At 36.2% G+C, this 12507-nt stretch overlaps 1 protein-coding gene across 1 annotated transcript; it reads left to right on the top strand.

Annotated features, from left to right (window-relative positions):
• The first annotated feature begins 6118 nt into the window (after window positions 1-6118).
• Window positions 6119-8742, top strand: LOC121428873 (5-hydroxytryptamine receptor 1-like). Its single transcript, XM_041625745.1, has 3 exons — window positions 6119-6536; window positions 7125-7791; window positions 8224-8742. The coding sequence occupies exons 1-3, from the start codon at window positions 6201-6203 to the stop codon at window positions 8451-8453; spliced, it is 1233 nt and encodes a 410-aa protein (XP_041481679.1). The 5' UTR covers window positions 6119-6200; the 3' UTR covers window positions 8454-8742.
• The last annotated feature ends 3765 nt before the right edge of the window (window positions 8743-12507 follow it).

The raw sequence follows: 12507 nt of genomic DNA, 5'->3' as shown, positions 1-12507 counted from the left end.
AAGGAGGCCTAATAGACTTCTTATTTAAGAAAACTATCCAAAATGAAGTATACTTTGAGCTCCATGTTTACTTTCTTTCCTACTAACACTACAATATCTCATAAAATAAGGCTACAAAAATATTGGGGTTTAATTAAGAATAAAGAAATAATGCCCACTAAATGATGATGTAAATTTTGTAATGCATGTTTACAATCTTGTGTTCTCTGTAATGCCTTTTTAGCTATCATCACTTATTCACTTGCATACCAATTTCTTCTCCACAAGACAGATATTATGTACACAGTGAGTCAATGTATATATGAAGAATTTGGCAAAATACCTAGACAGATGTGAAACCTGCTTTTCAACTGTAAGCCCTGAGGTAAATATCCAATTTAGTAACAAACAGTATGTTCATAAATTTGTTCCTTTTATAAAACATGCCCCACAGCAAGACCTATTTCATACAATTGCAATCAAATTAATATGGGCTTCGAGCAAATGGTGAAGAATTTTCAATTTGAGGTTAGAGTCGTTTTTCAAAGAAAACAGATTCAATTCATAGAAATTGCACAAGCATGCCATGAAGTTACTCTCATGATTATTTTTGTAAATGAGTAGGGCTAAACTCTTCATGAAGTTCATGAACAAAATAAGATGAAGAACCATGTTACGGTACATAGCAAAATAATCAATGATCAGCATGGAAATTTAAAGAGATGTGTTGAGATGAGTAATAGAAAGATATATGCCTAATGAAGAGACGGAAAAGTAAATATTATAGATGGATAGATGGATGGAAAGATAGATGGATAGATAGATAGATAGATGTAGATAGATAGATAGACAAACTGACAGACAGTCAGTCAGACAGACAGACATAAAGATAGATAGATAGATAGATGGTGCCTAGATATACAGAGAAAGATATTTCATTTGTCAAGCTTATGACTCAAAATTGATAAAACAAAGATTCTGTGAAAATAAATGAAATACATTTTTGCCTAAGGCATTTTTTATAATTGATCTTTTATTTATTTTTTAGAGAGAAAGAGAGAGAGAGAGAGAAAGAGGCAGGCGGGCAGACAGTCTGAATTTAGATACATGGATGACAAATGAATTATCTGGCCAAGTAAAACCTGGGCCCCTGTAAAACAAAGCTTACCAATGATCTCAGAACATTTTTCTAGGATTGATTGCATTGACTACAATGTACGATCAATCGTGAAAATCAAGCGTACGATCAATCGCTAACCTTTGTGTTACAGGACCCTGGTCAGGCTTTGAAGACTTCATAATAATGTTACATAATGTATACACAACCAGACTAATGAATAATCAGCTGCCTTTCAATTAGCCTGAATGTGATTAGAGTACACTCTTGTCTTGATGAAAGTCAATATACAGAGTAATCAGTGAACACACTATTACAGGCTACTGTGTAAACAACAGAAAGCCAAAGCAAAGGCAAGAGCGTGTGACTGAATACTTATGGACATTCAAACGTGATGTAGCATAAAGAGAATGAGATGTTTCTATTCTTTTTTCTTGAGTATTATAGCCCTATACAAGAAAACAATTATTCTAGACAATGGTAATGGTGATGGTGGTGATGGTGATGATGGTGGTGATAATGATGATGATGGTTGTGGTGATGATGAAGAAGATGATGATGATGGTGGTGGTGATAATGATGATGATAATGGTGATGATGGTGGTGATAATGATTGTGGTGGTAATTATGATGATGTTGACGATGATGACAGGTGAGCAGGTGATGATGATGATGAAAAGGTGATGATGATGGTGGTGGTGGTAGTGATGATAATGAGGATTGTGGTGATGATGATGATATGATGATGATGGTGGTGGTGATGTGATGATGATATGATGATGATGATGATATGAACATGATGATAATGAACATGATGATGATGATCATGATGGTGATGATGATGATGGTGGTGATGATGTAATAAGATAATCGTAACAAAAATTAGAAAGAAATTGTGGCATTGTCTAAAAAATCAAATTAATTATCAAGATTTATCTTGGATCTACACATTCATCTCTGAAATAAATGAACTGTCTTGGTGATGCAATTGAACTTATACTCTATGGAAGATTAATAAAGGAAGTTCTTATGATTTTTGTGATTAATGTTAATTCATTTGATGTTATCCCATATCTATCCCCCCCCCCCCCCCCCCCTCTTAGTTTTATAACCCAAACCTCCCCCATCTTTCATAAAACCAGTTGTTCCATATCCCTCATAAAACCATAAAGAAAGTTCACTCTCATGTATTGGAACGTGGCGAATGCACATGATTCTGTCAAAACAATAGGTCCATTGTATCGAATGGAGAACAAGCCTCGGCAAGAATCCACCAAGGAGCTTCTCAGCTCCTTGATTTTACGAAGAATGCATGCACAAGATTTGAGGAAACAAATCTATAATATACTTACCCGTATTAGAGAAATTCTGTGCTGTGATTACAATTTGCAAAGAAGAAAACACGATGTATATTAATGATACCATGAAATATCCTCTTCTTGTCTTACAAAATATTCCCATAGCTGAATAATCCATATCGAAGTCTCGAAAGAACGAAGCTTCCTAGCAGAATCGTTGAGCGGAGAGCTACTCAATTTCTTGTAATCTCTCCACACAGTCGAGTCGAGTCTTGTAAATGAAGACGACGGTGCCGATTTCCCTCTCACATGTTCTATGTTGTTATGGTGACGTCACTATCGATTCGTTTATGAATATTCATGATGTGGGCGGGTTTAATCTCTCTTGGAATGTACGAGGGATTACCCCTCCAATATGTTTCTTGTATTGTGGCTGATTACTCTCTCTTCTACTTCTTTTTTTTTGTTCATTCTAAGCATGAGTCAGTCGAATGCTCTAATAACTGAGCATGGATATAACAGGGAAGTTATTTCCAAAACGCAACCCTTTTTATCTTATGCACAGTGCATGAAAATTCAGTGAAAAACTGTAATAAGCACAGACAATAGTGGGAATTCGTGCAAGACGTCTTCAATTAAAACATTTGGAAGGAATAAAAGCGAAAATAAAAGAAGGAAACGGAGGAGAAGGAGGGATGGTTATTGATTGGGTTATTTCTATACCTGCATACGAGTTTAAAAGGTAATGCCAAATATCATACGAGTGAAAAGGGACTTCCCTGGAATAAGTCAACAAATTGGCATATCTTTGAACAACGAACGAAATTAACAAAGTTTTTTTTACGATTTCAGGTCTGAATACACAAAAAGAAAGGTACACAGGCTGCCAGGCATATTAAATTCGTAAATATGTTAAAATCATAATAAAGGAATAAACAAAATATATATTTTAAGGGCTGGATATTTTGTTTTAAACATAAAGATTAGCCTCACAGATGTACGTAAGGAGACCACCGTCCACCCCCTTTTTTAGAAGTGAAAAAAGGGGAAGAGGATCAAGAGAGGGGGGAAATGGCAGGAAGACTAGATAAAGGAAAGGCAGTATTGAAAGGAGGAAATATCTGCTGTAATTCAATTGATGACGTCACAGTCAGGTCGCCCCCCCCCTTCCTTATCAAAATATCTTCGCACCAACCCTTTAAAAGGCTGGTCCAGGCTGAAAATATTTATATCTCAATAAATAGAGTAAAATTCACAGGGCAAAATACTGAAAATTTGATCCAAATTGGATTACGGAGTTATTAAATTTTAAAGATTTGCATTATTCCGGTGAAACCTTTCTAGGCACGACTTCATGAATATTCATCAAGTGGGCTTAACTCCGTTCATAAAATATCATTGCTAAATTTTAAACTTCAATAACTTCGTTATTTGTCATCCGATTTTGATGAAATGTTTAGCATTTTGCTTAGTAAATTTTACTCTATTTATTTATATATAAATATTTTCAGCCCGGACTATCCCTTTAAAGATAATTTTCAGGGGCCGCGGAAATGGGGGGGTGGGCTGGAGGGCATCAGCCCATTTTTTTCACAAACCGTGTACAAATACGTAAGAACTACCAGTTGATTGTGATTTCTTTTTGTTCTGCATGGTCAGCTCCCCCCCCCCCCCCACTTTCAAAACAGTTACGCGGCCCTGTTAATTCTTAATAAATTCTGGGTTATTAGGCCGCTTGCGAGCAGCTTTCTTGTTGTACCTGTCAATATCAATTTCACAAACTGGAGGGTTCTATACGATTGCTCCAGCCTATACATTTTGTTTTTCATACAGCAGAAGGTCTTCAAGCTCGTCAGGGGGGGGGGGCAGGGATACGTCCCTTGCATGGGTTGTGACTCGTCAAGGGGGGACAGACTGCCCCCCTGCCCCGTAGGTACGCTAGTATATACGCTTAATGTCATATCAAGATGACTTATGAAAATGCGAGCGCTCTTCGTACGTCAAGGAAAAGATAAATCCACTGTTGGATGGGGAAAAAAAGAAACTTGTGAGAGTTGAGCATAGAGATATGTACTAATAACGCTTTGGAGTTGAGGTACTCACTGATCGTTAGTGTGATAGCGCCACCTCTCGACTTGTAACGTTGTAGTCATAGGAGTCGTGGAAGTTGTCAGTTGCCCATATTTTTGTTGAAGGGTAGTTCTGTCAATACAGTGAGTGGTAGCTCCCTTTTACCAACCCATCATTATCAAAATCATAATTCCAAATTTTATTATCCATTAATCATTATATTCCTTCAGACAAATCACATGTAAAAAAGAAAATAGCGAATGAATTTGAATAGCCATTTGAACTCTTCACTTGCATTTCTTACTAACTTTATTACAGAATTGGGTGTTGCTATATTTTTTTTTAAATAACGCATCGTGTCTCTCCAGCCAACTTAACTTTGTTCTAAAGGTCTGCTATCGCAATTCTAAATTAATGGTGTAATAAACATAATTTTATTATTGGGAGCGTGAGAGAGAGCAATTAACGTGTAACGGCATTCGGGGAATCTCAAAGATCAATGGCAACGCTGTTGTGATCATGGGTGCACTAGCGCCACCTATATCTGTCAGCAAGTGCAACTGATCAAAACGATTCTGATGTAGAATGGTTCTCCTCTCACCGATGGCGGAGGGCAGGTGCCTCCTTCCTCTGTATAAAGAAAGAAGATAAAATGATGATCATTTTGATTATTGTCTTACCAAATGACGTGACTTCCTCATTACACCAACAATCGGATTGTTCTTTCTGTTTATTGTAACAAGTGTATTAATATCTAATATCTGTTATTTTGATCGTATTCAACACCGTGTTTACCTTTGATCCTTCTAAGAGATGTAAAGAAATAAATATACATGCACAGCATTCAGTGACACCATCTTGACAAAGTTATCATTTTCGTTTTAGAATAATAGAACAAACTCACACATACTGTGACATAGGGTCTTCAGTTTCGCTTGCAATTTAATAATGACATTTTTATTGTGATTTATACGATTAAAACGAGGAATAAATATACATGCACATCATTCAGTGACACCATCTTGACAAAGTTGTTATCATGAATAATAGAGCAAACCCACATACTGTGACATAGGGTCTCCAGTTTCGCTTGCAATTTAATATTAACATTTTATTGTGATTTATACGATGAACACTTAAGAAGATAAGCTTGCCAAGAAAAAAACGAAGGTCTTAACAGCCTAATCGAGGTCATTTTGTTCCGGGGAAAAAATGACAACCAAAAAATTGAGGTCATTTTGTGGCAAGAAAAAATTGACAAACAAGCGAAAAAAAGGGGGCCTCACCAACGTATGTATGGTACAGTCCCCTATAATATTGTTTGTACCTCTGAAAAGAGGGGGGACGGACCGGATGTGCCCCTACGGCCTACCTGAATCCGCCAGTGAATATTAACAGCCTAAAATTGTTAAAAGCATGTCCTGTTTGAGTAAAGGATAAAATTGTTCTGCTTTTTAAGTTGAATGGCAACTCTATTTTCATTTACTTCTTAATTTTCTCATACGGCGCCCCTCCCCTCATGATTTGAACCACACGCTACCCGGAAGCTGACATCAAAATAAAATTCCAAACTGAGTTTCCTCGTTAAAATATGTTTTGGTTCGTGCGGTTTGTATTTTATATCAAAATGTTCTTCCTAGTTTCATAAGGATATCACATTGCTCTATAAATTGGTAAACATTAAGAATCGATTTAGCAAATCTTCTGACGTGATTATTGGTCCTATACTCATCATCATGGTCATCACCGAGATCAATGAACACGACAATGTGTCGACTACTACCCCATATAATCCATACAGGGGTCTGCGGATCGACCACCAACCGACGTCATTGGTGGCCATCGTCGAGGGTCTGACGATGATCATCATCTTTCTCGGGTCGTTGATCGTCAACCTCATCGCTTTGGTGGCCATCCTCCGTGATAAGAAACTGAGGAGGAATGTTCACAACTGGCTAATCATCAACCTGATCATCAACGATCTCGGTATCACGATCACCAGTATGTCTTTCTCCATCATATCCGTCTTCGATCACGGGTATTTTCTGGTTCATAGTGATATCATGTGTTTAGTGAGTATACCTTAATCTTTGTTTATAACTATGATACAGGTAGGCTTTAAGACCCGTTTGGCATAATCTGTCCAATTCAAGACTAAAAAAAATATACATTTATTTTCATCCATTTTCACAAAATATATTTTTAAACCTAAATTATGCAGAATCATTTGTCATAAAAGAATAAAGATGTATAATAGATTTGTAAACGAAAGAAGGCATAATTCCGTAAAAGCTTAAGCTTGCGGCAGGATATGCGACTGTGACCATGGACCTATTAAAGGATACAAACGCAAAAAACTACATGAACACTAAAAGCAACAAAAAGATACTCAATTCAATACTCGAAATATATTGCGGAACTAAATTTGTACTGTAGATCGCCTACATCAGGTTCATTATGGAAAACAAACGATGTCATTTAAGTCTTTATGTAAGGAGATAGTGGATATAATATTGCAGAACAGTGAATGATGTAGAAAATTATGAGATTCAGATAATGACCTTTTGGGTCAGAATTATGTTTCTTAAGCGTCAAAAACACTTATTTTTAGGTTCATGATTATTACCCGACATTGGTCTGTGAAAACTTTGTCTCTGCAGATAAACGGGGCTGGTGGAACTGGTTTCTCGTTCGGTAACTTCGCCACTATCCTGGCCATATCTTTAGATCGTTTTCTGTCCGTAGTCTTGCCGAACCGCTTCCCTCCATCGAAGACCCGCATCATCATCTATATCGTTTTCTGCTGGATGGTTCCCATCGCCAATATCATCCCACCTTCCTTCGAGTTAATTTCTGACTTCAAATACCATCCTTTCACCCATCATTGTTCCCCAATCTGGCAAGCCTGTCTCTATTACATCATCTGCATCATCATCCTGTTCGGCATCACCGTTCCCGTCATGGTCTTCTGCTACATCGGTGTCTTCTGGACCTTGAGGCGTCAGCAGCAGGTCCTTCGATCTTACGCCAAGGGCCGCGCCGACGACGACTCCCTCGATGACGTCGGGGAAGCCGATGACAGCTTGCAGGTGACCAATCCAACAACCAATACAGGTTTGTCTTTGGACGACCTGCCAAGCCGCGAAGGCAAGGTTTCTGAGACCGTGGAAGAATCCTCAACCTCCAACCTTGATGGTCATGGTGTCTGCAAGTTTGATGAAGTCAAGTCGAATCAAGAGAAGATTGACAAGAAGATGATTAAGCAGAGGAGCAAGCGAAGATCCTTGCAGAAGAAACTCACCACTGACAAAAGAATTGCTATGACAGGTACGTCACATCTGCAGTGCATGCCACACCTATATTTCCATACATTCTCTATAATTCCCATTTTTTGTACATGCGTCAGTGTAAACCTGGATAATAATCATTAATATTTCTCAAATCGATCATCAAAGTAACAATCATTCTTTAGATCAGATATTTAGAATTGTTTTACCTTATCCAAAACCTTATTATTCTGTATATTTCTGTTTAAATCTGCATTGTACCTGACCAATCGCGTTTTTACATCTTCCGGCTTCAAAAATAGAGTAAATTTTACTCTATTTAAGGATAAAGATTTTCAGCCTGGAGCATCCCTTTAACTATATGACTTACTCGTTGCCGGTACTGATGTAAGTTGTAAATGTGGAGACGCTTTTTCGAAGAATTAAATGAAAATTATTTTTTTTGTGTCTTCTTCTTCCTCGTTCCATCCAGGCACCCTTTTGGTAATGACTACCGTGGTCTGTTGGGCGCCTTACTGTATCGTCCATTCTTGTTTTATTCCTATCCACGTCACCCATTCATTGGGTGTGTTCACAATGTGGCTCGCTTACACCAACTCCCTCCTCGATCCAATCATTTACTCATTCATGAATAGACGAGTTCGTGCTCGATACCATGCCATGATGTCTAACTTCAGAATGACTGTATGTAAGAAAAATTGAATCGTGTTCACATGGAACCGTCGATGGTTAAAATTGTTTAGTGTTAAATGTAATTTCGCACAAAATTAAAGAGAGTAACAATTTCTTGGCTGCAATGTAAAAATCACCATTCTACCTAATCTTTTAATCATAATTTCAAACTTTTAGGTCAGACAGGAATCACTTTAGTCTTACAGACCCAGTGGTCTAATATCAAGATATTCCGATAGGAAACTCATGTCTCAATAGCGTATGACCCCATCATTATTGATTCATCATCCAGTAGACATAGTTTTTTAATTAGCTATACCATAATCACATTCAAACACTGAACATTTTTAAGTAGGGTACTAAATGAATAATAAAAAAGAAGATTACCCGTGCGTATGAACCTGGAATAGGACATTAACCAGTTGGTTTTAATTATCCGCAACTTGTACATGTATATACAGTTTATATAACAATTTGTATTATGTAAGTTATATGATTGAAACATTAACCATGAAATTGATATTTTTTGTACATTTATGTCATTTTTGGACCTCTGTATTTAATATCTTTACACGGCCTCCGTCATGCAGTAGGCCGTTGTATAACTGCTTACGGGGTTATCATAATGCGATTTAAGAATGACAAGTATGAGTGTAAGCCTTTGAGGAGAAGAAGTCTTTATTTTGCAGAAAGGGGGGAAATCCATATCCTGTAAAAAAACCGGAACAATAATGACATTTACAAGTACAATGAACGATGATAGAGACTGAAATGGATTCCGGTCAGGAAAAATTTGTGATTGAAGTATCAGTATTGGTTTTCAAATATCATATAGCTGAAATTATATCTTTATAGAAATAATTATCCCGTATAAGACTAAATACTTACAATAGAAGTGGTCTACAAACGGTTTATCAGTTGATGCTAATCAATTCGACTATAATTGTTCGGATAATTACTACCATCATGACCATAGCTACTGCAGACGTAAATACAAAAAGTGAAATAAAGTAGTGAAAAGGGGAGGGTGAAAAGGGGAGGAGAGAATGAGTTAAGAGTATGAAAAGTTACTCTATGATATACCTCTATATGTCACCTTTAGATAGGTTGCCCCCAACAAAATACCCACGCACAGCACCTGGTCAAATTAGAATGACAGAAATCTTCCATTAAGTTGCTTCCACTTCTCATTTCATGGTTTATTTATTTCCAGTAAAACAATCATACACATACTGTATATATATATATATATATATATATATATATATATATATATATATATATATATATATATATATAATATATATATATATATATATATGTATATACAAAGATATAAAAATTGCACATGTAGCATAAAACAATTATATAATAATGATAAAACTAATGGTACATTAAGAAAAATCAAGTATACAAAATGGAATTATGATGAAAATATGCACTTCACGAGATATTTCATAAAATACGGTATTGCACTGTGTTTAAAAGGGGAAGTCCTGCATTTGTATTGCATATGCTTTTGTTTATTGCGTAAAGTCATACCAACAACGTTCCTTTCCGTTAACCAGCTTTTACAATGTGGATATTTGCTCACAGATACTGCAAATTCACGTCTATCAATCTCTAAATAAATCTTTATAAACAGGATAAATAAGGACTCTTCTTAATATCGTTTATGATGCTTTTCAAAACAAACTGTAGGCCTATCATTTTCATCGTCGATGATTTTCGATATACTATTGTTGTCATGTGGTCATCCCCTCCCCATTGATGTTAATAATAAAGGACAAAGAGAGAAATCACCATCACATTGTTGAACTGTATACGGATCACATCTTCATCCCCCCCCCCTTCTCCCCGGATCTGCCACTGCTAAAAACCAACCAATGCCTTGATATTTTTCAAAGAGGAGAGAAACAAACACAAAAGAAAAGAGAAGAACAAAATTTGAGATATTCTTTTTTGAAATCCCCCCTATCCATATTCTTATCATTTTGTACACTAAAAGATAAGTCTCTTTTATTGATGTGAGCATGGTGAGTCTGGTTTCCTTTGTCATTTCATTTTGGGGCCTCCATCAATTCCAAGCTCTAAGCTTAAGATGGCGGTCTCCTACATTTCAAAATGTATCATGTCATCATATATTATCTGCTCAATTTAGCTCAAACATGTTTCAATGCATGACAAAGTAAATTTTCAAGTATGATTATATCTTATGTGTAATAATATTATGTATGTATAAGTTAATCATTGTGTTGTTTGTCTGTAATGTTGAAAAAATTATTACTTTTGTTATTGGAATGTGGAAATCAACTGCAAATGCCCAGAATATCACGTGACATGTACGTTCTATTAGTTCAAGGACCAGGCGCGTACGCAGGATTTTTGAAAGGGGGGGGGTTTCGAGCTGATTTTTTTTAATCTCCCGCCCAGTCTCTAAAAAATGAGAAGCGGGGGGGGGGGGAATCCGCCCTCTTTTTGTCCTTACAATTTCTTGCGTCATACATTATTATGTAGGGGTACCGTGCGTCTACCAGACCGACCTCTGGGGAGACAAGCAAAAAAAAAAAAAAAAAAAAGGAAACGAAAAGGGGGGGTGGTTTGAACCCCCTAAACCCCCCTTGCGTACGCGCCTGTCAAGGACAACAAACCATCCATCTAGCTAATATTATTTGAAAACTATCTTGATAAAACATCATACCTTACAACCTTATAAATCATTGTTAGCTTTAAATGTTTATTATTATTATTATTATATGATTTAGTTTAGGGTATTGAATGCAATTTTCTTTTGTTTTGACAATCTAATGAATATGTGTGGTTACATTATAGGCCTAAATTACATATGATTTTTCCCAACTCTTAATCCCATATCCTTTCGTTAAGAGTTTAGTTTCGCTTACGATTCTTGCAATTAATAATGTACACTGTTAGAACATTTCTACTTAAAAAAAATTCCTGCAGCAGAGTCTCGAGAACATCTGTAATCTTACTGTACTGTGTAATCTTACATGCATTTTTGTAAAATAACAGAAAATAGATATTTGGTGTACGTAACCTTACAAATTTATTGTAATAAAACTGTTTTCCCCCTTTTTAAAACAGACCGGTTATGTAAAAATTCTATAAAAATGCATAAAATCTTTCCTGTTTTAACAATTTACAGAATGATTTGGTAACTTCTTTTTGTAAAATCTTTTTTTTTTCTTCTGTAAAATCTGGGTTTTTTTTTATTATCTATGCACGTGTGTAATTGAATAATTTTTAAGTGTCTCCATTAGGAGAGGGGTCATATAATAAGGACGTGGGGAAAGAAAGGTATATGAGAACCTGTTAAAGTTAATCGACTGTCTTAATGAATGTAAAGATATATGTTCATTTATGATAACTTTAAAGGGCAAGTAAACCCCAGAGAAAATTTGATGTTAGTCAATGGAGATAACTCCAACAAGAATAACACTGAAAATTTCATCAAAATCGGATGTAAGATAAGAAAGTTATGACATTTAAAAGTTTCACATATTTTTTTACAAAACAGTTATGCACAACATTACTCGGTGATATGCGAATGAGAGAACTGATGATGTCACTCACTCACTATTTCTTTTGTTTGAATTATACAATATTTCCGTTTTTACAGATTTGACGGTAAGGTTCCTTTTGGTTGAACCACAAAATGTCCAAACAATGCATGGTACTTCTACATCAAAGGCGTCGATCCTGGGGGGCAGGGGGGGGGGCGATCGCCCCACCAATGAAAATATGGGGGGCAAACATATTATTTTGCCCCCCCCCCCAATAATGCCGGATGTGCATAAAAAACAAGATTGTAATGTTCAGCAAGCGAGATCGAGATACACAACTCGTTCTTTATTTAAAATCGTGCTTAAAATGTCCACTTTTCAGATTGGAATATAAAAATTTTCAGCTCGCGCTCGCATCATTTCTGTAGCAAAAACCCATACTTTTCATGATTAAATAGGTGAATGTAAATGTCCCGTTTTCATGTCTAAGCCTCAAAAGAACTCCTGCTTTGATTTGCAATCATCTTTTCTTGGATATATATCTTGTTCTTTATCAAAAA

This window comes from Lytechinus variegatus, chromosome 15 (genome assembly GCF_018143015.1).
Source record: "Lytechinus variegatus isolate NC3 chromosome 15, Lvar_3.0, whole genome shotgun sequence".
NCBI lineage: Eukaryota > Metazoa > Echinodermata > Echinoidea > Temnopleuroida > Toxopneustidae > Lytechinus > Lytechinus variegatus.
This window is presented reverse-complemented; position numbering and strand designations above follow the sequence as displayed.